Source organism: Engystomops pustulosus, chromosome 1 (assembly GCF_040894005.1).
Source record: "Engystomops pustulosus chromosome 1, aEngPut4.maternal, whole genome shotgun sequence".
Lineage (NCBI taxonomy): Eukaryota > Metazoa > Chordata > Amphibia > Anura > Leptodactylidae > Engystomops > Engystomops pustulosus.
In genome coordinates this window covers 69,451,168-69,478,974 of record NC_092411.1, presented here as the reverse complement: position 1 = coordinate 69,478,974, position 27,807 = coordinate 69,451,168, and the positions used below count along the sequence as shown (strand labels likewise).

At 39.9% G+C, this 27,807-nt stretch overlaps 1 protein-coding gene across 1 annotated transcript in view; it reads right to left on the bottom strand.

The window, feature by feature from the left end:
- Positions 1–27,807, bottom strand: part of HIP1R (huntingtin interacting protein 1 related) — a 57,840-nt gene that overhangs the window by 7,706 nt on the left and 22,327 nt on the right. The window contains exons 2-22 of the mRNA XM_072144087.1: positions 25,143–25,206; positions 24,307–24,449; positions 23,974–24,030; positions 23,655–23,735; positions 23,477–23,553; positions 20,465–20,526; positions 18,027–18,167; positions 17,515–17,572; positions 16,138–16,213; positions 15,525–15,671; positions 13,307–13,368; positions 13,134–13,206; positions 11,533–11,716; positions 10,140–10,228; positions 6,792–6,908; positions 5,044–5,145; positions 3,950–4,144; positions 3,053–3,200; positions 2,198–2,284; positions 1,367–1,474; positions 1,150–1,286 (exon numbers count right to left, since the gene is read on the bottom strand). Coding sequence (XP_072000188.1) covers positions 1,150–1,286; positions 1,367–1,474; positions 2,198–2,284; positions 3,053–3,200; positions 3,950–4,144; positions 5,044–5,145; positions 6,792–6,908; positions 10,140–10,228; positions 11,533–11,716; positions 13,134–13,206; positions 13,307–13,368; positions 15,525–15,671; positions 16,138–16,213; positions 17,515–17,572; positions 18,027–18,167; positions 20,465–20,526; positions 23,477–23,553; positions 23,655–23,735; positions 23,974–24,030; positions 24,307–24,449; positions 25,143–25,206 — 2,208 coding nt within the window. The remainder of the gene's footprint in view (positions 1–1,149; positions 1,287–1,366; positions 1,475–2,197; positions 2,285–3,052; positions 3,201–3,949; positions 4,145–5,043; positions 5,146–6,791; positions 6,909–10,139; positions 10,229–11,532; positions 11,717–13,133; positions 13,207–13,306; positions 13,369–15,524; positions 15,672–16,137; positions 16,214–17,514; positions 17,573–18,026; positions 18,168–20,464; positions 20,527–23,476; positions 23,554–23,654; positions 23,736–23,973; positions 24,031–24,306; positions 24,450–25,142; positions 25,207–27,807) is intronic.

Genomic DNA, 27,807 nt, shown 5'->3' with positions numbered 1-27,807 from the left:
ATAGGTGACACATCTTTAAGTTGATAGAGATTATACTACTGCTCGAAATTGATTAGTAAATGTAAAAAGGGGAAAGAAATTGATTGTTGTAAATTTAAGGAGAAAATGTAGATCTTATGCACATGTTTTGGAATTGTGAACCAATTATGGCATTTTGGGAAGAAGTACATAGTAGGATATAGAGATAACACTGATAGATATACCAGTTACTCCGATGTAATGATTTTGAAAAATATTTTTCATGTAAAGGGTGTATCATATCAAAATAAATGGATTGTGATTGCACTATTTATAGCAAGATATATTATAGTTAGAAAAAGGATATTAATTTAAAAAAAAAAAAACGCCAAAAATGAAGTGGAGAAGGCACCTAGAACGAAGTAAAAAATTTGAAGAAATTAAATATGGCAATATGTGTAAAAAAATACAGATATTGAGCAAAGGATGGCTTTTAGAGTATTAAAAAAAAAAAAAAAAAAAAAAAAAAAAAGGATTGAGCAGGGATAAAATTTTCAATTCTGTATTATTGATCTTATACAATGTATGTAATTTGGAAAGTAAAAGAATATAGATATTTTTTAAAACAAAATAAACATATGGATGGCATCTAGTTTGGCACTCGCCTGGTTAACCATAAACCACCTACAATAAAAATCTACACTTTTGGATAGAGCAAACGCAAAACATGTGTTAGGATCCAGCATCACTCTTTAAACCTCCCTCTTACATTTTATACTGCCATGTGTTCTGGTTTCCAGTAGAGTATCCGGCTGTATGGGTAATCTGCAACACTTATGTTATGGGTATTTATGATCAGATGAAAATGGTGCCATTTTCTGGGCTTGTGTTTGTGCTTATATGTATTTTAGCTGATAAACTAAAGCTGTATATATAAGCCCCTAGAAAGCTCAAAATAATTGCAGACAATAGAACACATTTATATTTAGTAAAGACAAAATCTAGAAGATACACGGTTAAAGAGATGGAAAACCACCAGCTTAACCCCATGTAAAATGTGTACCTTCATTAAATAGTAACTCCAATCAGCTGTTGCAGACATATCACACCTTGTATATATCGCCAACAAAAACATTGTAACAATTTTTGAGATTGTTCAAATAAAGTGACATTTGTGTTCATTATTTGTACCTCTCCCAGTCCAAGGATATTCTGCAATGTCCTCCTAACATTTGTCAGATCAGCACCTTTCAAAGACTGCTTGTCCTTCAACTCATTCAGATACAGTAAACTTTGGCTTCCACAATCCCTGCAGCTGTCTACAAGACCTGCCAGATTGAAAAACCAAGATGTTGAAAAGCACGCAAAAAATTTCCAGAAAAACATTACACATTTATTTATTACTCACGATCCCCATGATCTGGAGGTGCCAAGTGAGATGTAGCGCTACCATTCACTATTGTATCTGCTGCTAAGTGTGCAAACTGTGCCAGGGATCCAACAAAATCAGAGGCATCTGAGGAAGAAAATATTTTTTTTTGTAACAATTAATACAAGCATGCATAGAAAAAAAAAACTTTATTTATAAAGAACAAAGAAATAAATAGAGGAGCAGGAACATAAGCGATTAGTACAAGGGACCTTCATGCTGATGTTGTGTGAGGTTTGCCCACTTATTAGCAAGTTATCCGCTATCCTGTGGATAGAGGATAACGTGTTCCACCAAAGAACCATTAAAAAAAATTTCAGTTTAATATTTCAGTCTTAAATGGAAGCTTATTGGCTACATTCACACACACGTATGGGGGGGGGGGGGGGCGTATATACACCCCCTCATACAGCGCAATTGAAGCACGGAACCGTACCGTTCCATAGCCCGTAGAAAGATAGGACCTATCTTTCAGTGAAATAAGGTGCTGTGCACTGTGCATTTCTATGGAGGGGGGGCGGGGGTAAGCAGCGCTCAACTCCTCCTCCTTATGCGGGTGCCAACGTGTGCACGCCTTGCTACGGTAGGGCAGGAACACGTCAGTGTGAATGCAGCCTAAAATGCAGAAAAACTTCCTGAAATACAAAATTAAATCTATGTCAGTTAGGAGATGGTGTAAACTTGCACCCCCAACTTTTGTAGATTTATGGCCAAGAAAGCTCAAGGCTTTGGAAAAACAATGCATAATGCTTTTTCTTTTGGCTGCTATCTAAATAGGCAATCTAAGAATTTAGAAACATGGGCACCTACCTGTCATATTCTTTATGTATTTAGCATGGCCATTGGAGAGGGATGTTAGGGAATCTATCGCACCAGTTGCCCGATGTACAAGGTAATCTGTAAAATTGGCATAAAATTACATGAATTAAAAAAAATAAAAAAATTAAAAAAAAAACAAAACACACACACACAGGTAAATGATGCAGCCAGCACTGTATTTCAGTTTTCCATCAGCCATATACATGCTACCACCTGTTACCAAAATAAAAATAAAGCTTCTAGTTTTTATAAAGAATGTGTTACAGGCTTGCATGTACACAAAGAAACATTTCCTAACAAACTTCTTTTACTCATCTTTGTTTCTTGCAATAAAATGTTCATCAATGTTCCAACCATCCACATATTGGACCATAGTTCTACAGGTATGCCGCCAACTTTAAGCTAGAAATGTTACATCTGTCAAACTGGAGACTTCATTCTGGGCAAGTAACTTTACAACAGGGAGCAACAGGACTTTGTTATAGCAGTCACCAGAGGCTCTTGTCTTGTTGTTACTGCAGACAATCCTTTAAGGGGTTATCCACTTTCAGCAAATAATTGATATGGTTTGTGAAATGAAAAGTTAAAATTGAAACAGAAGGTAAATTGGAAAATTGTATTAAGGGTTTCCTAGATCTCTGATTTCTATATTTATAAAAAAAAGGACATCTTCTGCATTCACATGATCACGGACAGATTTCTGTCCACTGGAAGTAATGTCACATGACTCATTATTACTCAACAAACAATATTAATAATTTGCTGAAAGTGGACAACCCCTTTTACTACAAAGAATGCTGTGTTGATGTTCAATATATACACACACTATACTAGACTATACTATACCTGGTGAACTGGTGCAACGAATATGTAGAGGATCATCAAGTTTAGACACCGCATCCTGGATGATATTTTCTGCTTCTCTCACTGTTCCCTGAATTATGTTGAACTGGTCTTCCAACATCTTGTGATAAAGCTTCTGCTCATCTGCAGTCTAAGAATAAAATATACTGCTTGTTCAAGCATATTATACATTTTACTGGCTAAATGTTTAGTCCATTAGGGAGGCTGTTGCCAAATACTCTGACTGACCGTCTTATACAAAGGTTATGAGTAAAACAGTGTCTAAAATAATTAAATAAAATCTAGCATCAGAATCAAGCAGGTTAAATCAGGGGCACTTGCAATGAGGTAATAATCTTATATTTGTTATCCATGGCCTTAACAGTTTAGTTTCTAGTTGATTTTATAAGAATTAAGGCAAATTACATAAAATAGTGCAGATGGTAACAGTAAGCTTAGTTATTAATTATATATGACACACACATATATTTTTTGTTTTCCGTTTCCTTACTGCTTTAAGCAGTATGTATAAATTTGTTTTCCCTCTCCTATTAAGACTATCCGTTGTATGAGTTGTCTGATCTGCTGAGAGCTGAATTATCAAGTGAAATGAAATCATAAGCCTCCTTCTCAATATTTCTAAAACTAGCTATTTTCCTTAGTAAAGTATGTCACAAAACTTACGGTTATCAGCTGCAACATTTAGTTGCAAATAAAGAACATTTGCTTCAAAGGTTGAGTTACTTTACCAGTTTCCTTCATTTTTTTCTATAGCTGTATTAATGAACATTGCATTGGGAAGATGACCAGCACATGTGTCAAACTAAGTTGACATTTATCCAAGAACCCATTAACTGTCCCAATAGTGAAGCACTAACATAAGGGATAAGTTTTTGGTACCTTTTTGTCAAGTTTTTCATTCAAGTCATGTATCTCACTGACTCGCTTTGCTTGTTCTTGGTTGAATAAAGACTCAGTTTCCTGAGCCACATTTTTAACCGATAACAATTCTGACTCCTTAGAGGTTAATAAGCTTTGCAGTGCGTCCTTCTCAGCTTCCAGCGCTGCCAGCTTTGAAGATAGCACAGACGCCGTCTAAACAGAAGACGATTCACATATTAAACATTAGAAACAAGGCAGTACAGTGAAAACTAACTATCAAATAAGGTGTTCTCTCTCTTATTTACAAGATCAAAAAAACAAACAAATCTGCATTTCCTGGGAGGGGTTGGGGGGCTGAATGCAATGGCTATTAAATGTAAATAGACCTTTCCAACTTCTTACTGATTTCTAAATGTCATGGGCAATAAGTGTTGGCAGTTGGATATCAACTTTAATTCTCCCGAAGATAAGGCGACGCCACTGGTGTCTGCCATCAGCTTTCTGCACACTCCTACTCCATTACATTAGCCATGTCCCACGCTACCAAGCAATGTACATATGTGTACAGAGCAATTGCCCAAGATGGCAATCGCCCTTTATACTACCTAAAGATTATACAAACAGTGAATTCATTCACCCCAATATCTCTGAAGTATTTGTGTACGAAAGCTCTGCAGAAAACTGAAGGGATGTGGATCACCTGCAATTACATCTTTATCTTTACAACCCATGGACTTCAACCAATGTTATCCTATTGGGTAAGCAAGACTTACTAAAAGACTAAAACAGATTTATGTAGAGATTTTGCTGCAAGGGGGGGGGGGGGGGGGCTTTAGGTCCTATATTATGCAACAGATTTTCAGCACAGAAAATCAGCATGTCATATGCTACAGAAGCCCATAGAGAATGTAAAAGTCAAACGGTTGCTGCGCCTTGTTTTCCTCTCCTTCCTACTTTCATTCTCTGTGATGAGACAGCAGTAAAGTAAAGGGACAGACAGTTAACCAAACAATAGCTGTCATGTTCTCAGAGCTGTGTTAGGCCACACTGACTTTGTCCTCTGGTAATGTAACTGTAGTCAGCTCATTATAGCAGCTATAAAAAGTACATACCTCTTCAGTAATGCCTAAAGACTGTTGCAACCGAACCAATTCTTCCTTTTTGGATTCTACTTCTGATTTTAACTGTTCAATCTGAAACGTGTGGTCTTCCAACTGGAAAATAATAATGGTGACCAAAGATTAGAAATTACTATCACCACATAAACCAAACTATAAAACTTATGCTATATTTAATGTATTAGAAACAGACATATGTAGTGTTATGGTGCATTCTGCATAAAGGTTTTTTTTTTAACCCTTTCAGAACCAAGGTCTTCAACTTTTTCCATGACCCCATTGATTTTTTAAATTCATTTATACGCAAGCCAATTTTTAATTTTATTATTTTCTACAGCTAATGTGAGGCTCAGGCAGGGCGGTAATGCTGAGAGAGCCGGAAAGGATCAGCCTGTGAATCTGCGACAGAGGGGTTCTGATAACACTCCCAGGAGCACTTTCTCATAAACATAACTTTAAAAGTTGATTTTAGAAGGAAAACTTTCATTTTTGTCCCACAGACTGCAGGTGACTTAGTCCAATAGTTTGCCACCTCAACCTCTTGGATGCTACATCCCTATACAGTACATTTTTTTTTTTAAGTGAGGACTGTATTTTTTTTGCCCAGGCTGTTGGGGGCAGAGTTAATTAGGACATAGTTTGACATATTGGAGGAGGGAGACTGTTAATAAAGACTAATTACTAGACGTTTTATCAACTTTCTGAGAGTTGTATAGTTTGTACTTTGTAAGGCTATAATCACACTGCCGTTGCCCGCCCGTACCGTAGCGGGCAACGGCAGTGTACGGGGAGAGGAGGAGGAGGTGAGCGCAGCTCACCCCCGCCCCTCTCCATAGCAACCTATGGCGCACAGCCCCGTATTACGGGAAAAGATAGGACATGTCCTATCTTTTTCCCGGGTACGGAACGGTACCGCGCCGCACGTGTGCTGCACCGTACCGCTCCCGTAGGGTGCCGTGCGCCCATAGGAGTGTATGGGGGACGTATATCGGCCGTATATACGTCGGCCGTATATACGTCCCCCATACGTTCGTGTGAATGTAGCCTAATATAGTATTTTTTTTCTACATTTCCCCTGCCATTCCTGATCCCTTGCGCATATGCGATAAAATGAAGCCCCTCCATTTTCTGGTTGACTTGCATTTCTAAACTCAAGACAACTATAATGTGTTAACGCAGCCTAAAAGTACCAAAACTCCAATATTCAGTGGTCACAGTAGAAGGTATACCGTAATTATTGCACACAATTGTGAATACTTTATTGGTACTTTAAAATCTCAGCAGAGGCTATTGATGTAACTTAAAGACTGAACAACTCATTAGAGAAGCCTAAAATAGTGACTTGTTACAATACATTGAGTTAACAAATGAAGTACAGTAACTGTAAATTGTATTGGTCAAATTTAGCTTTTGTGATAAATAGAGAATATAAACCTGATTATCATGCATCATTGAAATTTACTATTGTGCCGTATTCATTATATTTTGGCTTTGCACCATTTTCTTGTATTACTGAATACTGTACATTAGTCACTTCATTCAGCTCTGGAATATCACAACAACACAAAACAACATATCCAGATAAATGTCTAAGAACATGGCCCCAGCAAAAGGGACACATTGTAACTGTGCATAAACGACGCTTTCACATTGCAGGCTACAACTAGCTGTGAATACTATTTAGCACATTTGTGTGGTAGAAGACGCCTCCAGTCTTTAAATATTCAAATGTTTCAATTAACCTTTATTTCTGACTCTCGCTTCACTTGATCCATCTGAAACTCCAGCTGTTCCTTGATACGTGCCACTTCCTCTTGGTTCTGCTGAGACACTGTGAGCTGCTTGGCAGTGTCTGCATTCTGTATAAAATAGAAAGACAATACAGTTTATTGTTAAACAATGTATTTCAGGCATTAGAGAGTGCCATGTCATCACCAATATAGATCTTATCGACCCATCACCTCAGATCACTGATAAATAAAATAAATGTCATTTGTCAAACTCTGCGATCTACCTAACAAGGTAGATCCGATGGGAGGTTCCTACTATGGCCCTCATTCCTATGCTTTATCCGGCTTATCTAAGATTTTAATAGTATCTAAGAAAAACATATCTATTATTTATGCAAATCATCAGTCTCAGCTACTTGGGTGTGATGATGGGCAGGGTCAGTCGTGGCTACAGTGGTGTGGAGGAGCCATTGCTCCCGCTCCTCACAACCGCTACTCCACGCCCAAGCAACTGCAGCCGATGATTTGCATAAATAGAATATACTTTTTGTTTTTAGATAACTCATAGATAAGCGGGATAAGGATTGGGGATGAGGCCGATAGAAGGAAGATCCCTGATGATAGGTTTTCTTTAAGCAATAGCTGATAGCCAAGAAGGTGTTATCAGCTGGATGCAAAGTCTGACTGTCAGCCTTGAATGGACAGAACCTCCAACAGAGAACACCCATGTCATTATTAATAAGTTACTAGAAGGAGTAACAATATAAAATATGCTCCAGAAACATTATTTCACAGGGAAGACAAAACCATTTAGAAAGAGACTTGGTGCATCATGCAAGTCCCGCTTTCTCCATCCTAACAGTGCCGGATGACAGCTTCCCCTGAATAGAAGTTAATATAATGTGACTGATGGCATTCATTGTACGGATGGAGAAAGCAGGTCATAAAGCAAAAGCTTTCATGCACAAGGACACTCTTTCCAGCCATGTGTTGACTGCAAAGACAATAAAGCAAGCATTATTATTTTGTAGATCTGACCCTTTTTCACAGACTAATACACAATACATTGAAGTAGTGGGGACTGAAAACACTCTGGAGAACATACTTGCCGATTCTTAGTCTCTGGTCAGACAACCTTTTTCTATTTTGTCTAAGCACATCCAAGCTAATATACAAGTACTGTAGAAAATATTTCTATACATTTTGAACCCCTATTTTCTGGAGATGCCCCATCATAATAAATTTACTGCTGAAAGGATAAGAAAAATAGTAAAAATGGGTATTGACTACCCATGGACATGGCTCCAAACCCAATAACCTACACAAGTTATTTGGGAAGTTTACAAAATTCTTATAAACTGCAATGAACATATCAGGAGTCTTTAGTGACTGCCTCCTTAATCAACACTAAAAATTTTAATCTTCAGGACATATGGGCTGAGCCTTCTCCACATAACGTCTGTTTCTGTTCCATTATACAGCAAACCCAGGTGTAAACCATTTTAAGTTCCCAAAGAGAATTCCCAGTTTGTTATAATATATAACAAATTCCAAACTGCTCGGTCTGATTCACTCTTGCCTAGACTACTGTAACTCCCTACTAATCGGTCTCACTAAACTCTCTCCTCTCCAATCTATTCTTAACGCAGCAGCCAGGATCGCCTTTCACACCAAACGCTACACTGGCTGCTAATCTCCTTCCGAATACAGTTTAAATTTATCATCCTCATCCACAAAGCTCTGCATGATATTGCACCTCCCTACCTCTCTCCTATGTGCTCTTCGATCTGCTAGTGATCTAAGACTATGCTCTTCCTTAATAAGAGCCTCCCACTCACAACTCCACAAATTCTCTGGAATGCCCTACCTTGGTCTATCAAGACTAAAAACCAACATCCAAAGCTTCAACTATGCTCTTAAAACCCATCTCTTCAGGCATATCTATCACACTTGCATGCAACTTTTACTCTATTAACCAATTCTGTGCACTCCTCCCGACTGTTATCCAGCAAGCGCCAGATACCAAGCTCCAGGCTTCTCTGCAGTCCCACTGACTTGAGACTCTGTATATAAGACGGCGGCTGATGACTGGTTCAAGCAGTATTTTAAAAATGTATTAAATTATTTTATTCTATTCCCTTACAAAGAATGGCTTGACCATTATACAAACTCTTATACCTCTTGTTTCACCCCCTCATCCTCATAGACCAGTGATGGATAACCTATGACACGCGTGTCAGTGCTGACACACGTAGCCATTTTCACTGACACACGGCTGCCTGAGAGTTAAGTTTCATCCTACATGATCATGTGCAGTAGCCGGGAGGCTGATAGATTGCACTGAGCTTCCAGCACTCCCCCCCCCTCCTCCTCCTCCCCCGGGCCGGCCCCTCCCCATGTGTGAGCTGTGCCTAGTGTCTCCAGTGAGCACAGGTATCAGCACAGGGCACAGCAGGAGAGGTGACCCGGCCATACACCCAGGAGGCTCCTCTGCAGCTCCTGATAGTTGTGGTGGGGGGAGGATGGCAGCAAGTCAGAGGTCACATCGCTGCTGCCCTGTGTGATGTCCCAGCAGCTGCCACCTCTACATTGACCATCTCCAGAGCAGGGATGAGGGAGGACAACCACTCCCATCATACAGTGAGTAAGGTCAGTGCACTGTATGATAGAAGACAGTCATTAGGGCTTGTGTGTCAGTTTTGTGACGTACAAGCCCTGAAATAAATCGCAACGCCTTGTAAATCGCCAGACATTGCGATTATTTTGCTCCGCACACCTTCTCCATGCCAAGAGGGCATGAAGGAAATGCAGACAGCGGCGCCTGTGCCCTCGCTATAACCTGTGAACTTTCATGAAAGTTTGCAGGTTACTAAGCAATTTCACATCTGTCTGATTGTATGGCAGTACATGGTAGGATCAATCAGACAACCTACGGTTAAATTACCCTAGAAGTTAAATAGTATACATATTTGTTGTTTAAACTATAAATATCAAAAAATGTTTTTTTGTCAAGGTGACACACCACCCGAGTTATGCTCGGTTTTTTGGCGAATTTTGACACACCAAGCTCAAAAGGTTGCCCATCACTGTCATAGACTGTAAGCTCTAGCAAGCAAGGCCCTAACTCGGTAAAGCGCTACAGAATTAGATGGCTATAAAAATTGTTATATTAATTATATCACATTATTTATTATAGAATGGGGGACATTTATCAGGGCTTCTACGGCAATAATTCTTTTCCTCATTGCCATTTGGGTGTGGATGTGGTGCAGCTGACGCCAAAGACCGCTCACAGTTCCTCAACTTTATTATAGAAAATATTAGGTAACGAAAACAGGATTAAAACACATATTCAGATACCTTTCTCAAAAGTCCAGCATGAACATTGATGAGCTCATTGTGCTTCTCCTTTAATTTATTGTATCGAACTTCTGTTGCCTGAACTTTTTCTGAAAGAAAAAAAATGTCATGTAGATTGAAGAACCAAAGTACTTTACCACAGCGATACAAAGGAAGTCTGGAACTAGAAACATCAGCCTGGCATTTGTATTGTGTATATTCTATACATTATGTGGGTAACAACTTGTTTATTAGTGTCAAGATTTCTAGACTTGGACCGCATTGGCTAGAAGTAGTAACATGTTGAGGTTATCCAGGATAATCCACATACAGAGTCGGGTTCATGTGAGGTTACCACAGCGCAGTTCACTTGAATGGAGTCTAAGGATATATCATCTCTATAGGATCCAACATAAATCCAGGACACTTGCTCATAGATCCAGGCACAGTGATTGTGGTAATCTTTTATATTGGCTATCCATTGGCTCCTTCCCTCTAAAATAAAAAAATTATGCTAGTAAGCCCAAAGGGCTCCTAGGGGTGTTACCAGACCCCATACATGCTGCATATGCACAAGCTATTACACTGCGCTGAAATGTCCTCTGCTGCAGTGAGATTAGGCTGAGGGAGGGGTGAAGTGCTGAGGGAGCACAGGGAAAAACAAGTATCAGTCTGTGAAGCTACTGCAAAGATAGCCAATTAGCAAAAAGTTAATTTTGGAAGAAAGGAGTCCATAAATAACAAATATAAGAAGAGTCCCATAATTACATTGCCAGTGTCATGAGTTAATGTCCCTGGTTTATCATATTTGATTTTCTTTACAAAGACAGGCATTACCCTAAGAGAAAGAATGTAACATGAACCTTACTTCACCTTTCCTACTTGTAGTGTTGAACCTCTGTCTCCAATATATCTGCACAGTCCTCCCATGGCATATGTATTTGTTAAAGGTAATTCCAGACAAAACTTACAGTAAATATGTTTTTTTTTTTAGGTATTTCAATAAATAATGACTAAAAATCCAAAAGGCGGGATCAAGCTACATTTTCACTTATAAACACTGGGGTGGATACCCTAGCTATGCAGCACCCAACATCTCGTTGTACGGTGGCAGACATATGAGTTATACCAGAAACAAAGGAAAGCTTTTTTTAAGATAACAAATTAATAGTAAGGTATATCCAATTTGATTTATAAAACACATTTCTCAGTGAACACAGATCCTCCTTTTTCACACTTGTCTAGAATATATGGCTTCGTATTAATGGTTTATAAGTTTTAGAACAACCAACATTTATCTTCTTGTCAAGTTCAGTCTCCTGGTAAAATCCCTTTGGTATATTTAACTTTATTAGTATACGCTTTTCAGGAACACGTTATAAGTCACAGAACAATCATTTTGTTCATCACTTACTTTCCATCTCCATTAGAACTCCTTCCTTTTTCTCACTGTCCAACTTTTGTTTCCGTAGACTCTCCAGCTCGTCCCGCAGTTGTTCATTATCCACCAAGGCTTTCTGCTTCTGTTTGCGCTGTTCCTCCACCTCGGCTTCTAAAGTGTTGATCTGGCCCTTGAGCTGCATGATGTACTTCTGAGCCTATTACAATAATATTCAGAACGTTTTACCTCAAATGTCACATCTGTCTGGAGAAACCGCTGCAGGAATTACAGTACAGGGAAGAGCCAACAAGCCAAGCAACTGTGTCTATCACATGATCATGGGCAGTTTTTAATTTTCATTAAAAATTAAGATTTATGGGATATTTCAAACAACGTCTATATGCTTCTTTAACACAGTTTTCTGCGGATCTCATCTTGAAACCGCCTGAACAGCGGAAGAGCACTCTATTATTGAAAGTTTTTTGGCACCTTATTAAAGGCAACTTGTCACCAGAGGGCCATTTTTAGCTGGAGACCGGTTCCCACAGATACAGCACTGTATTTCCTACACACGTTTTTAAAAATAGCTCTGCGTTAGATCATTAATTAAATAATTGATCCCAAACTTTACTTGGCTCCTTGCCAGATTGCACAACCAAGTCAGAAAGTGGTTTGCGGTGCATTTCAAATCATAATGTCTGCTCCTAGATGCGTCAGTCACTTAGCGTCATGTCTTTAGCTGCTCCAACATTATCTCTCTTCTCCGCCTTCCCACTAATGTCAGCTCACCGCAACAGCAAGCCATTTTTGCTCTTGCCTGATGAGCCCTAGCTAGGCAGTGAGGTGGTGCAGGTAGTGAGTTGTGTACAACTGGTGCCTCACTGCCTAGCAACAAGGCTGAGGGATGTAATGCATGCGCAATGGGAACCTGTCCCTCCTTAAGCCAGGGTGCTACACAGCAACATATGCAACTCAAAATGGTATGCAACTCACTGCGGAGTCTAGTAGCAGTGGCGCCTCACTGCCGGGCGCAGGAATAGCTTGCTACTGCGGTGAGCTGACATCAGGGGGAAGCAGAATAGAGACAGTATGTGGGAGGGGCTGAAAAAGCGCCATTAAGTGACTGAGGCATCCAGGAGCAGACATTTCGATTTGATATACACCCAAGCCCCCATCACCCCAGGACTTGACTGTGCAATCTTGTGGGGAGCCAGATAAAGTTTAAGATCTTTCATTTCAATAATGATATAATGCAGAGCTATTTTAAAAACATGTGTGTAAATTAAAAAAAAAAACTATCTGTGGAAACTGGTCACCATTTATAAATGACCCTCTGGTGACAGGTTCCCTTTAAGCTCTTTATAGAAGTTTATCATAGCATTAAAAAACTAGTACAACAGAAAACCAGGAACAGATCCATAATAATTTAAAGGGGTTGTCCGAGTTTAAAATATATATATATATATATATATATATATATATATATATATATATATATATATATATATATATATATATATATATATATATATATATATTTTTTTTTTTTTTTTTCTCAAAACTCAGACAACCCCTTTAATGGTGTTTGCCTTTTAAGTTCTCATTTTCTCTGTAACTTATGTTGTAATACAAACCTCTAGTTTTATTTTCTCTAGTTCGGCTCGCAGCATCTCCACTTCTTTTTTCAAATTTTCAATTTGAAGGTCCCTTAAAAACATAATTCACATGTCAGATCAGCTACCTTCATATTTTACCGGCAACAAGATAAAACTCGGGCCACTGAAAAAATTGCAAAGTAGTAAAATACCTGTCATCAATCATAAGACCATTTGGGGGACCAAAAGTTTGCTGGAAGATATCCTCAACGACCTGAAAACAAATTGAACAGCTGTGATCCACATTAGTATATTTGTAATTGTTTCAGATACTTTGCTCCCTTGCACAACACCTTTACTGTAAAATTTTTAAAGTTATTTTGCTACCATTTTTAATGTATGTAACATATTAACTATGTCAGCAATGACGCAAATAGGATCAGCAACCATTCTCTCCTCTCCAATCGGAGCACAAGGTGCAGAGATCAGCAGGCAAGAAAATATCCGCTACATTCGTGCAATGCTTCCAATCTGGTATCTCTTTATTATGCAGCAATAATATAAACGAGAATGTGTTTTGGCTCACATCAAACTTTTGTTCATAGTGGACAAAGGCTCAGTCTGAGACCATGTGTTCTCATATATGTGATCGCTACATAATACAGATACAAGAACGGAAGAGTCAAGAGAATGTTAGGATATTTTTTTTATCTCCGGAATTATGCCAGCAATACATGTATATGGTGAGAAATCAACACAAATTAAAATAACACTAAATCGCTCAGCCAATTATGCTCCTTTTGGTTGATTTTAATGTGTAAAATAAGAAACTGAGATGGACGTTAGGTTCACAGTTCTTTTGGGATGTTATAGGTTTACTAATTTTTCTTCTTCTTTAAAAAGCCCCCAGCAGCCATAACCATGAAGGGACACCGATCTGCTAAAACCTCACTGTATACACTCACCAGCCACTTTATTAGGTATACCATGCTAGTAACGGGTTGGACCCCCTTTTCCCTTCAGAACTGCCTCAATTCTTCGTGGCATAGATTCAACAAGGTGCTGGAAGCATTCCTCAGAGATTTTGGTCCATATTGACATGATGGCATCACACAGTTGCTGCAGATTTGTCGGCTGCACATCCATGATGCGAATCTCCCGTTCCACCACATCCCAAAGATGCTCTATTGGATTGAGATCTGGTGACTGTGGAGGCCATTTGAGTACAGTGAACTCATTGTCATGTTCAAGAAACCAGTCTGAGATGATTCCAGCTTTATGACATGGCGCATTATCCTGCTGAAAGTAGCCATCAGATGTTGGGTACATTGTGGTCATAAAGGGATGGACATGGTCAGCAACAATACTCAGGTAGGCTGTGGCGTTGCAACGATGCTCAATTGGTACCAAGGGGCCCAAAGAGTGCCAAGAAAATATACACCACACCATGACACCACCACCACCAGCCTGAACCGTTGATACAAGGCAGGATGGATCCATGCTTTCATGTTGTTGACGCCAAATTCTGACCCTACCATCCGAATGTCACAGCAGAAATCGAGACTCATCAGACCAGGCAACGTTTTTCCAATCTTCTACTGTCCAATTTCGATGAGCTTGTGCAAATTGTAGCCTCAGTTTCCTGTTCTTAGCTGAAAGGAGTGGCACCTGGTGTGGTCTTCTGCTGCTGTAGCCCATCTGCCTCAAAGTTCAACGTACTGTGCATGCAGAGATGCTCTTCTGCCTACCTTGGTTGTAACGGGTGGCAATTTGAGTCACTGTTGCCTTTCTATCAGCTCGAACCAGTCTGCCCATTCTCCTCTGACCTCTGGCATCAACAAGGTATTTCTGCCCACAGAACTGCCGCTCACTGGATGTTTTTTCTTTTTCAGACCATTCTCTGTAAACCCTAGAGATGGTTGTGCGTGAAAATCCCAGTATATCAGCAGTTTCTGAAATACTCAGACCAGCCCTTCTGGCACCAACAACCATGCCACGTTCAAAGGCACTCAAATCACCTTTCTTCCCCATACTGATGCTCGGTTTTAACTGCAGGAGATTGTATTGACCATGTCTACATGCCTAAATGCACTGAGTTGCCGCCATGTGATTGGCTGATTAGAAATTAAGTGTTAACGAGCAGTTGGACAGGTGTACCTAAAAAAGTGGCCGGTGAGTGTACATTGAAAATGTCCTCTAGATAGTAATATATAGATAGAGTACTTTCAATGTTTGTAGCCACTTACAGTAGGTGTCAGCTATATACACCAGCAAGCACCTGGCGCATTTAGCACTAGCATTGTCCCACTTTGGCGCTTTTGCTGCATGCCCCATACGGAAAAAAACAGATGATTCTTAAAAACACTGTTTTGTAACAAATGTACATTTTAGCAGAAGCACAAAATGGTAACATCCTAAAATGATATTTACCGGCTGCTCCACTGGCTGTGCATTGTTAATTTCTATTAGAGACTCTGTTTGAGGGGGCTCTTCTTCTTCTGGAGTCTCATTTGCCATGACCACAACAGGTTTCACATGTTCATCCAGGGCTGATGCTCTTAAAAAGTTAGGAGGATTCTGTAAAAGACAAAATTGAAATGTAACTTTTTTTGTAAAAATGATAATTTGGCAATAATATGCACCACATGCTTTTTATGACATCTTTTACAAAGGCTTCAAATGCTAGTTCAGTTTTTACAAATACATGTAAAATATGTACAATGTTCCATTATGTATTTATCTCTATTAATCCCTACCATTACCAGATCTCTGCTGTCATTGCTTCCTTTCTGAGGATACAGTACATGTCAGATCATGATCATACCATAAAAACACATGCATCCATACATCCCCCACATGACCATGGTCAGATTCACTGAAGCTAAGCAACTAATGACAGCAAGCAGAGATCTTAAAAACAATGAGGAACAATTGGAAAATTGTATAACCTTTTATTAAAACAGACAACATTTACTTGCTGAAGCAGGACAGCGCCGTTTTATAATGTATTGAACATGGAGTAACTAATCTATAGCATACTTACATCAGGAAGGCGGGGGATCTGAATAAGCCTCTTAAAGTACAGCATGTCAGATGCACGTTTGAAGAAATTTTTAAGGCTAGAGAGAAGGTAAATCATAGTTATCAACTAGCGATATCCATTCAGTATGACAAAAAGCCAACATTTTATAGGCACTGGGCAATCGATTCATGAAATGTAGATGAAGCAGCATGTGTATTTTTTGTGCTTCTTTCCCACCAAAGTCTATAATCAAAATAAAGTGTTAGACACGTGACACTTACTCAGATCAAGGCAGTATGACAGAGGTAATCTTCATATAATTTGTAATCCATGTCCTTCTTCCTTCTAAAATCAAATTCTAACATTAAGCTTACGAGCCTGAAAAATCTACTGGGGCAGTTACTGAAGCCCCTCTTTTCTGCAGATTCACAGGCTGTTACAGTGTGCAAGGAGCTCTTCCCCCTCCTACTAGATGCTGATACTTCCTGTGCTGCAGAAAGGTTAAAACAGGCAGAGAGAGGGGAGTGTATAACAGCCTGTGAATCTGCACCATAGAGGGGCTTCCATAGTGCCCCCAATAGCCCTTGTGACTTATTGGTATGATGTTAAAAATGATTTTGGAAGGAAGGAGGTCATGGATAACAAATAAGAATATTTCCATAGTCACAGTACATGTATCTATCAGTAAGTGTCCCTGGTTTATCATGTTTTTTTTTTTTTTTTTAAGTAGATTTTCTTCTACAGGAGTATATGGTGCTGAAAAACAGAGCCCCCACATTGAGAGGAGCTTGGCCAAGAGAAAAGTATTACAACACCCAAAGCTTGCCTGTATAGATTTATTAGCAGCGGGAACGACTAAATGATTTGTTGTAGGAACAATTTAAAGGGGTTTTCCCATTAAACAAGTTAGATAGGGCCTGATTTGCTGATGGGTGGGGTCTCCGTGATGAAAGCCCCACAGATCACTAGAATAAGGAGCCCAATATATCCCAATCAAACCCCTCATCGCTCCCTGAGAGGAGGGGCAGCAGGACACGCATGTTTGGCTGCGCTCCATTTATCTCTATGGAGCTGATGGAGATTGCCGAGTAGCTCCATAGAGATGGATGGTGCAGCCCGGCCATGCGCAGTCACCCGCTCCGCTCATCTGAAGAAGCGACAAGGGGTCCCAACTGGGGTGACCTGTCCTTGTGATCTGTGGGTGGTTTCATCTCTAAGACCCCCACTATTCAGCAAGTGTGGCCCTATCCTGTGGACAGAACCCATTGTTAAAGGGGTTTTGTAGGAAAACCCCTTTAACAATAAAGAGCAAGAGAAGAAGGTAAAAGATAAAAAGGGAAAAAAATGAATTAAATAATTGACAGTGTTTATCAAGGTATGTTGGCATAGCAGATATACCTGTGGAACTGTTCATGAAATCTGTCCCTATGTCCTTGTAGTGTATCAGGAGGCAGACCTAGAACAAAGTGAACAGTCATTTTAAGCAAACATTTACACAGTCCATTATGTCATGCATCAAGAATCAGATATAGTCTATTTTTTTGTCCTGTTGTAAAAACAAGGCAATGGATAGGTTTCCAATATCACTAAGAAAAATATATGGCATCTTCAGAAAAGACATAGCACTAGAATGTCTTTGAGATGATGCCAACAGTAAATTAAAATGGCTTTGATGCGCCGTTTGTACCAAGGTCACCACCCAATAAATCTTCAACATCCTGGTGTAGAACTCAAAAAGATTTACACCTGTAGTTACCTTTAGTAAGATTTGTTAGTAGTAGCCTGCAGTAGACATCCATACAGGCTTTCCAGTCTACTACCAAGGCATGAATAAAGAATATACAGAAGTTGCCTTATTCAGGTGTGCATTTTAAGACAAAGTAAGAGAAATAGAAGTAAAACATACTTACAGGAATGTAGCTTAAACATCAATTTTACAGTGTAGTGATAGAGATGACTGCAGTCCTGAATGACCTGAATAAGAGGCGCAAGCTTACACTGTCCTGCAGACATCTGAGACACAGCAATGGCGCTGTTAAGCTGCCTAATAACTGAAAAGCAAAACCAAAAGTTAATACATTTAGTGCTGGAATTAGTTAAACCTACACATAGAAGTAGGGTCAGGCACAAGGAACTACCACAATCAATAAGGATTATGCATGTTTCACAAAGATCAACACCTATTGCCATCAGATTAAAATCTAGTGGTGTCAAAAACTGTACAAAAACAGTATTTATGCACTGTACATTTTAAGGGATTGGTTGCCAAGCCCCATAGAAAATATATCCTTCAAAAAGGTTGTACAGTTTTGAGCTTCAGTGTCTAACTGTGTTCAAGGATCAACCAAGGTAATAAAGAAAGTAAATGAACTAAAGTAAAAGTGGAGGTTATCAAATTTAGGGTTATAGAGAAAGCTAAGGAACTTCTCTTTACTCTTGTACATTATTCATCTTTTCATAACAGAGACAATATCCACAAAAGTAAGACCCCAGAGTATCTGCATTTCACAGGGGGAAATATCTGCATTTCACAGGGGGAAAGATAGGTCATAGAAGAAGATAACCGGTTAAACTTGAGGTAATCATGTTGTAGTAGTAAAACAAGTAATAAGAAATAACATTCACAAGAGACAAGGGCTGAGACAACAAAGGGAAGGCGGGGGTGGTGGATTAAAGAACTGCCCTGTTCTAAACCGAAATGAAGGTGCCTGTTGGGAGAACAACCTAGCAAACTGTACTTGAGCCAATATATGTCCCATGGGGCCCAGATAACGTCAAACTTATTAACTCGAATATAGATAAGTACTGTCAGAAGTTCCATTGTGCAAACCTCCTGATTTGGAGAGCTTGGATCAATTTAAGAGGGAATCCAAATAAAATTAACAAATAAATGAAAAACCATTACAGAAATCTTCCATTGCTCTTTTACACCTATGCCTGTGGCAAATAAGAGGTGGACAGTTTCCTAATAGTGAGTGATTCTTTACTGTACGGAATTGGCTACTACATAATAGGATGATGGCTGACATTTTAGACACGACGCAGAAAAGTTTGGATGTGCACCTTGAAGGCAGGGGGGGAAAAAAAAAAATCACAATTTGTGACAGCTACATTTTGCTTATTGGACTGCCATATTCAGAGTCAGAAAGTATTCTTCCCAACTAAGGTCCACTAACTTATAGGGTTTTATTTGGCGGATTAACACTGTAGAATTATAGTATGAACTTATAAGACCTGCAACTTGTTTGATACAATGATACTATGAAACAATGAAAAGAAGTAGTGCTGCCGCAGACTCTCCTTGTTCTATTGTGCAAGAAAAATAACCCAAAACAATTAACCCAAACAAAATCACTGGGGATAAGGGGATAATATATATTCATTGCACATGATATGCGAGTTGTAAAATCAAAGTACATAAATAACTAGACAGCGAGAGTCTTCAACAAGTTTTAAGCAATTTTAAGGGTTCCAACATTTCCAAAAATTCTCCAATGGGCACAGCCATGAAACCAACAGGACACATCTTAAATCAGACGCATGTTATATTAGTGACTTTAGGCCGATTGTGTTTTTTGCTCAATTGTTTGCGCCTTTTTCCAGAAGTGCGCTGGAGTTCGCCGTGTAGCAAAATCCTAGTTTGCACCTAATTTGTATTTCTCCTACTTCAAGATGTGCCCAATATAACATTGTTTTGTACCTAAAAGGAGTGCAAATAATTGCACATAAACACTTCAGTCTTGACCATACATAGGAAAACGATGGCATGAGTTGTGCAATTGGGCGCAAATCATAGTGAAACAAAAGGAAAATTTGATAATTGACCATCAATGAGTATAGACAAGTCATTCACGACTTGAGTTGAGTGACAGAAATAGCCCGATAACAAATGTAAAAAAGGCTCCAATACCATTACTTCGGTCCAAGGAAGAAGAAGAGGGGGATGCTTCTAGTGATCATTATGCTATTGCTGACTAAGGTTGATCAGTAATTGTGGCAAGGTCTACAGTAAGGCCATGTCTCATCTGTTCTTAAAGGGGTATTCTCACCTGGGCATTCACATTCAGTTGCATTAATCTGCCATATATAAACATAAGTGCCAATAGTGATTGTTAGTGTGAGATCAGAGGACGGACTGTATATTAGGCCTCTCCGTCTAAAAACAATTGAACTGTATAACAAGGTACTTCTCCATGAACGTCAATATTAGATACTAATAATCCCTTGCACCCTTGAGTAATTACAGCAACAGCATTTCCTGACGATGTGCAAATTAATGAACATGTTGTATTGTACAGTTAATCTTCGTTACCTGCATCGAGGATAAGGTAGGTTTAACTTTACTTACCAGTCTCTGCGACTTTCAATTCAGTGTCCATATAATCAAACATTTCCACTGTTAGCTGGAAGCTAAGGACACACATAATTAGATAACCACCACCAATTACATGTCCCACCAAGTGTTGTGCAAGTCTAGCTAAACTGTTTTCAACAATTTTGAATCTCTTTATTTTACATATCAATTGCTTGTCAATTGACCTATTATCATTATCAATAAGCAGAGCAGCAGTATGTTATTTATGTGCTGATTTCTTCTATGAATCCGTAGCCTTTGTCTGCTGCTCTCTGCTCCCTCTTGAGGGAGGGGGAGACCATGTGATGCTGCTCTGTGTAGCTTGTAGGAGAGTCTTGTGCCTGTGCAGCTCTGTGGATGCAGAGATCCCTTGCAAAGAGCAGAAAATTAGAGGGATCCCCTTTTCCAAATTTCCTCCATCCCAGCTTAAGATTCTGCACAATTTTCTATGCCCTACTCAGCCTGCATCAAGGACTCCTTCACTACTCGGCAGGGCCCTCCTCCTAGCCACTACTTACAAGGCACTTTTTGAACACAGCAGGAAAATGTTGAAACCTTAAAGTGTACAAATGCACTTGCTATACACTTTATGAAGCCATTTAATTGATAGTAAACACAGTCCATTAAATTTCATGCTGTGAAGAAACTCCTGCAGCCCTCCACATGAAACCAGCTGTCAGGTTAGAACACAGTATTGATACTGTATGTACATACTATGCACAGCTCACTGCATTTGCTTTTTAAGGTTTCTGATAAAGAAGCTCAGTGGCAAATCCACAAAGAACACAAAGCATCTTGGGAAGTGAAAGGAGAATGCTCAGTTCTAGAGCAAACATAGGTAAGTGAGACCCTGCATACTTCTCTGCTGTGGAGGAAGATTTCTTAAGTGTAGCTTTAGACCTAGGTGTAACCTCAGCAGTGACCTCTCCACAAATAGCCTTTCAATGAATGACTGACTACAACAAACATGGGTCAGAAAGTAATAGTTCTCCTTATGAAGAGTTTGGTGTGTGGAGACGTAAAAGGGAACCGGTCATTTGTACAGCCAGTGACAGGTTTCTATAGAGCCCCAATAACGGACAGACACCCTTGAAGAGACGCAGAGCAGTCTGTCAAAATAATGGGGCGCGAGTCAAAACCAGGAGACATGAGGCAGGAAAGCCAATTTGCATATTAGAAAAAAAACGACTGTAATTTAGATACAGTGCCTTACAGGCAGCTTATTTTAGGTGATATGTGGAGAACCTTTATCAGCCTCTCTTTTGCTACCTTGAAAGCCAGCCCCTTAGGGCTTAGGCCGGTGCCACACGCACCGCTTTTCTGCGTTTGAAAACGCAAACAAAGCCACGCCTACTGGGACGGGCCCCGGCCCGATCGCATCGGCGTTTCTTTGGAAACGCCTGCGATCGGGAACAAGCCGCCAGTGTTTTGCATTAAATTAACGCAAAACACTGGCGGCTCGATCCCGCCCTGGTAGGTGCAGCTTTGTCTGCGTTTTCAAACGCAGACAAAGCGGTGCGTGTGGCACCAGCCTCAGGGGGCTGCCTTTCAATGTAGCAAAAGGAGGCACGCTTTTCCATTTAACACCTTGGAAAACATATTTGCATACTTTACAGAACACATGGAGCAGCCATGCAAGAACAACCAGATGGGGCCTTTGTATGGGATAAGAGAAGCCGCATGAATGTGGAGGATCCCAGAGGCTTAGGAAACAAGTAACTCAAACCCCATGCCTGTTGATACACAGCTACTGGCACCCTCAGATGTAACTGTGCACTTGTGGTTTATGCAGAGCACAGCAAAGGTATAACTAGGTACAAGGGTCAAAACCTTATCACTAGCCATTAACACTGGGGTAACCGCTATAATGGAACATCATATCTCTAAAAATATGGCTGTGAGTGGTCTCCTCAGCTTTATCACAGGTTGAAAAGCAATAGCATACTCAAATAGATGGTATTTTAGGATATTATAACCCCGCTAGAACCCCTTTTTCCACCCTTTATCTGATTACTAGTAACATAGGTGAGAAAGACATTTCCCTGCATTGCATCAGCATGGCTGTTATATTTTGTCTTCTCTATATTATTCATAATGCAGGGGTATATCACATGATCAACTACAGACTATACAATCTCTACCAAGAATTGGCCATCAATAAATAATAAGTCCCAGAATATTCCTTAAAGGGGTATTCCAGGAATAAGCATAATTCATATACAAATGGGCACTCAAAATATAAGCAAGTGTGTAATTAGTTGTTATTTAAAATGTTGCTCCCCCTAGCAGAAAATTTGAATTAGCAGAAGAATTAAAATGCTACTGGCCCTTTAATCAGTCCGTTAATTTCCTCCACACGGTCCGTTGCGGAGAAGACACAGGACAGAAGATGCCGCTGATCACATGTCCACATCACATGTCCTGCACCTGCCTGGGCAGGTCATGTGATCACCACTATGTTTGGCTGTAGTCGGTTGGTTGCAGTGCATCCAGTATGGTCAGTGTTGTGGTGATGGTAGTTACACATCATTACTATGGCAACAGATCAAGAGGACATGTTAGATCATCACTGGGAGCAGAGCATAAGAGGGAGGAGGAGTTACTGAGAACTAAAGGATCATTGAACTTGTAGTTTCCAGTGGTGGCCATCTTTGTGATACCTCCACCTACTTTAGAGAGGCCATAAATTTTGTTAATTATAAAATCTAATTATTTAAGCTCCGTTTTGTGACTAATGACATTGAGTATTGTTGTACTCATTTATTTATATCATCATGGGTTTTTGTGTCAGCCGTTCATATTCCCGGAATACCCCTTTAACTACTGCTACTAAACTATAACAACTCCCAATAGGGTTCAACTTCTCTTATATCAGCTTCTCCTGCAGGGAAAGGTTACATGTGTTAATCATTTTCCTGTTTGGAGCCCTAATAGGCTACATGGAAAAGGAAACACATTTATAACTTATTGATCGAGTTGATTTTATGAAGACTATAGCAAACATACATGTTATTGACATCTGTGCCAGCTGCCTTTTCCAGAACATCATCCGTCACTTCCAGGTTTGGAGGAAATTGTGGATGCTACAAGGTAAAAAAATAAATAATAAAACAACAACATTTAATTGTGGGCTTGTGAGGAAGGGGAGAGACATAAAATGAGCTGCTCTGCCACATTTTCATACCTTTGTGTGGAAGCTTATCTTATAGAGCAGCAGTTTCGTATAAATAGTGACGAGCTGTCCGTATCGATCATGCATGTGGCCCTAGAAGAGATTAAATACAATGTACAAAAAAAAGAAAAATGTTTACATTTTTTTTTCAGTTAAAAAATAAAAAAAAATAACCAAGAAGAATCAGATTTAGAAATTTTATGTTCTAAATAAAGGTCAAGATGTTCAGAGGTCTGATGGCTTGCCAGCACTATTGTCACTGCTTAGCAGGAGGATTTCCTCTACTCAAATTAGAGAATGAACCATGGCAAAGTCACTTTTTCCTACTCACCCACAGATCTCCAATCTCACGGATATTGCTCCGGTAGCGTTGACAGTCTGAGAGAACCTAGATAAATTTAGAAAACACAAAAAAAAAAACCACACACAACAATTAATTTCAGGCAAAATTGGCAAACACCACTTGGGCCTCCTGCACACAACTGTGCTGCAAGCAGGGAACCGAGATGCAACGATGTGCATAAGTTAGCGCCAAAGTAAAGAGTTTGGCTCTTGGGCCCCATTACTCAGTCATGTGCATGAAGCCTTATAGGCATACATTTAGTTATTTTGCAGGAAAACTACCAAGAAAGTTAAAAATGTCAAAAGGAAAGCATTTACTTACGTTCTGATGACCATCTCGAAGGACTTTATGAAGGACATGGCAGAACTTCCAGCTAAGAATTGAGCTGCTGGCTAAGGGAAGACTAATGGCGTAAGACCAGAAAGTGAAGGCTCCTTTCTCATGATGAGTACCCAATATTATTCCTAAAATGTTGTCAAGGAAATAACGTGCAAATAAAAAGCCAAAAATATCAGAATTTAAATGCATAGAATCACACTATGCACAAAAAGTTCTGTGTTCAGAACATGGATAGAGCCTGGAGCCCCTCAGGCTCATTTGCATAATCAATAAAAGCCTTTTTGTTGTAAAAACAAGTGCATAAGAAGCTAATATAAGTGCAAATCCTGCTAAAGGGGGCACATACCAGTATGCAAGTGTGCTTGGTTTACAATCCTTCACCCTGTGGTAGATGTATTTTAAGCAATGGAACATTTTTTGCAGTACAGTACCTTCATTACAGTAGGACCGAGTCTATTTATAGTAAGCAAACATTGCCCCATAAAAGGCAAATATTTTTGCACATCATAAAAGACCTCACAGTTTCCACACAGCTGATCACAGACTACTGCTGACTAATTGTTTCAGAGACAAAAATCTTTAGCGTTCCAACGACGCTGTTTATTAGAAGTCCAATGAGCAGAGGCATCAGCCTGTCATCATGTAGAGCGATCCGCGGGTGCAGCTGAATCAGCTAATCCCTGGAGTCCACGTTACTTAGAGTACGCATGAATGTTGAAGGGCTGGTTATATTTGCTGATTCATGTAGGAAACAACAGATGCGGTCATATCTGATTTGCCAAATTGTGTATGGATAAAGCATTGTGTGAAAAGGATACGACGAGCGTGCTTCTCTTTCACTGGAGCTTCCTGTGCATTGATAGCCTTGCTGATGCTGATGGCCTGTAATGGGGTCAAACAAGAAACATAAATAGTCTACATAGAAAAGAAAGCACTTTTATTACATTGCTTAACCAGCAAGGAAGGAGATACAAAGAAGCCATCATAAAAATCACCAATAAAACAAAAGTATGCTCTAGGCACATGACACATCAGTAGATTGCATAGATCGCAAGCCCCCAACCTCCCCTCCCAGAGACCTTTTTTTGTGAAAGCTGATTCAGCAAAAAGCTACATTCAATTAAAGGTAGTTAGGCCAAATACTGTGGATAGGGCCTAAATTGCTGATCGGTGGGGGTCTCAATGATGGGACCCCACAGATCACTATGCACCCATTGTAGCAAAACCTAGATGGCTGCAGCAGCCAGTCACGCATGGCAGGTCTTCCCCGTTCATCTCTATGGAGCAGGCGGATATTGCAGCATTTTTTTGCTCATGTTTCACTCCCCACCTTCAAAAATCTTTAACTCTTTAATTTTTCCCATGTACAGCTGTGTGTTTTCTGCGTAACAAGTTATTTCAAGCCATGTACAGGGAACCTGGAAAAAAAATCCAAATGTGGCGAAATTGGTGAAGAAACGCATTTGCTTCACTTTCTTGTGGGCTCAGTTTTTAAGACTTTCACTGTGTGCTCCAAATGACACATTTACTTTATTCTTTGGTTCAGTAGGATCACAGTGATACCCTAATTTATACAGGTTTTAATACATTTTCACAAATTAATACAATGTCTACGAAAAAAAAAAAAAATTGTTTCGCCATCCTCTGTACGGAGCTGTGTGAGGTGTCATTTTTGCGGGATGAGCTGATGGTTTCATTGCTACTATTTTGAGGACTCTGTGACCTTTTGATCACTTTTTACTATCCCCTTAGTGACCAAGCTCATTTGTGTTTTTGAGTTTGTTTTCTGTCACATTTTGGACTTAAAAACTGTGACAATTTTGGTTGATCTATTTAACATATATGAAAAAAGGTGAATTTGGCAAACATTTTTGAAAAAGATTGCTATTTTCAAACTTGTGTTGAAAGTGTCCCTTTGTTTTATTAGGACGCTAGAAATTTTCAATAAACTTCAACCCTCAAACTATTCAAAACAGCAGGTAGCAAACTTGTTAACCCTTTATGTATTTTACAGAAATTCAAACAAAATGAAGGTTTGATTTGAAATTCACTAATATTTCTCATTAAAGGAAACCTACCATTTCAAATGGTAGGTTTAAGCTGTAAACACCGAGCACCAGCTCAGGGTGAGCTGGTGCCGGTGCTTAGTTTCGTTAGTGTTAAAACCGCGGTATCGCGGTTTTAACACTTTTTAAACTTTATAGCATAAACTGCTTCGGTGCGCGCGCCTACATAGGAAATGCCGCAGGCGTCGCGCGCAGCGCCGAAGCAGCTTCTGCTATAAAGTTTAAAAAGTGTTAAAACCGCGCTACCGCGGTTTTAACACTAACGAAACTAAGCACCGGCACAAGCTCACCCTGAGCTGGTGCTCGGTGTTTACAGCTTAAACCTACCATTTGAAATGGTAGGTTTCCTTTAATACATTCATTTAGCTGCAAAATTTACCCACATTAACCAAATAAAATGAGAAAATGCCTCTAACAATAAATTGTGTGTTTTTTTCCCGAGTAAGAGGACACCCCATATGTGGATGTAACCCATTGTGAGAGCACATGGAGGTGCCCAGAAAGAAAGGAGCTATTGAACTTTTGTAGGACAGAATAGTTTTCAGGTGCCATGACGTTTTTGTAGAGCCCCTGAGGCCGCGGTCACACATGGCATTTTGGTTGCGTTTTGAAACAAAATCCAAAGGCTCCACCTGTGATCACACGTTGAGGTAAGATTGCATTTCCTTCGTGCTTAGTTACCACAATGTTACCAAAATATGTTATTGTGAGTGGAACTTTTGGATTGCGTTTCCAAACGTGGCCTCAGGCACCACAAATTCTTATCCCAGAGAATTTGTAAACTTTTTATCATGCGGTATAGGATTTACCGTATATACTCGTGTATAAGCCGAGTTTTTCAGCACAAAAAATGTGCTGAAAAACGTCCCCTCGGCTTATACACGAGTCTATTAAGTGGTAAAAAATTACCCACTTAAAAAAATAAAATTAAATACGCACCCTCCGATGTCAGCACGGCTCCCCGATGTCGGCGCGACTTACCGATGTCCCCGATGTCAGCGCGTCCCATCTTCTTTCTTCTCCGCGGCTCCTCTTCTCTCTTCTTTCTTCTATCATGTTTTCTTCATGGCCGCGCATACTATGACGTCAGCAGCGGCCGCGTCATAGTATGCGCCTGCTAGAAGAAAACATGGGCGCCGGAAGAGTGAAGAGGAGCCGCGGAGAAGAAAGAAGAGGGGACGCGCTGACATCGGGGACATTGGTAAGTCGCGCCGACATCGGAGGGTGAGTATTTAAGTTTATTTTTTTAAGGGCCGTGGGGGCAGGCTGTATACTACTAGGGACAGGCTGTATACTACTAGGGACAGGCTGTATACTACTAGGGGCTGCTGTATACTACAGGGGGGCTGCTGTATACTACTGGGGGCTGCTGTATACTACAGGGGGGCTGCTGTATACTACTAGGGGCTGCTGTATA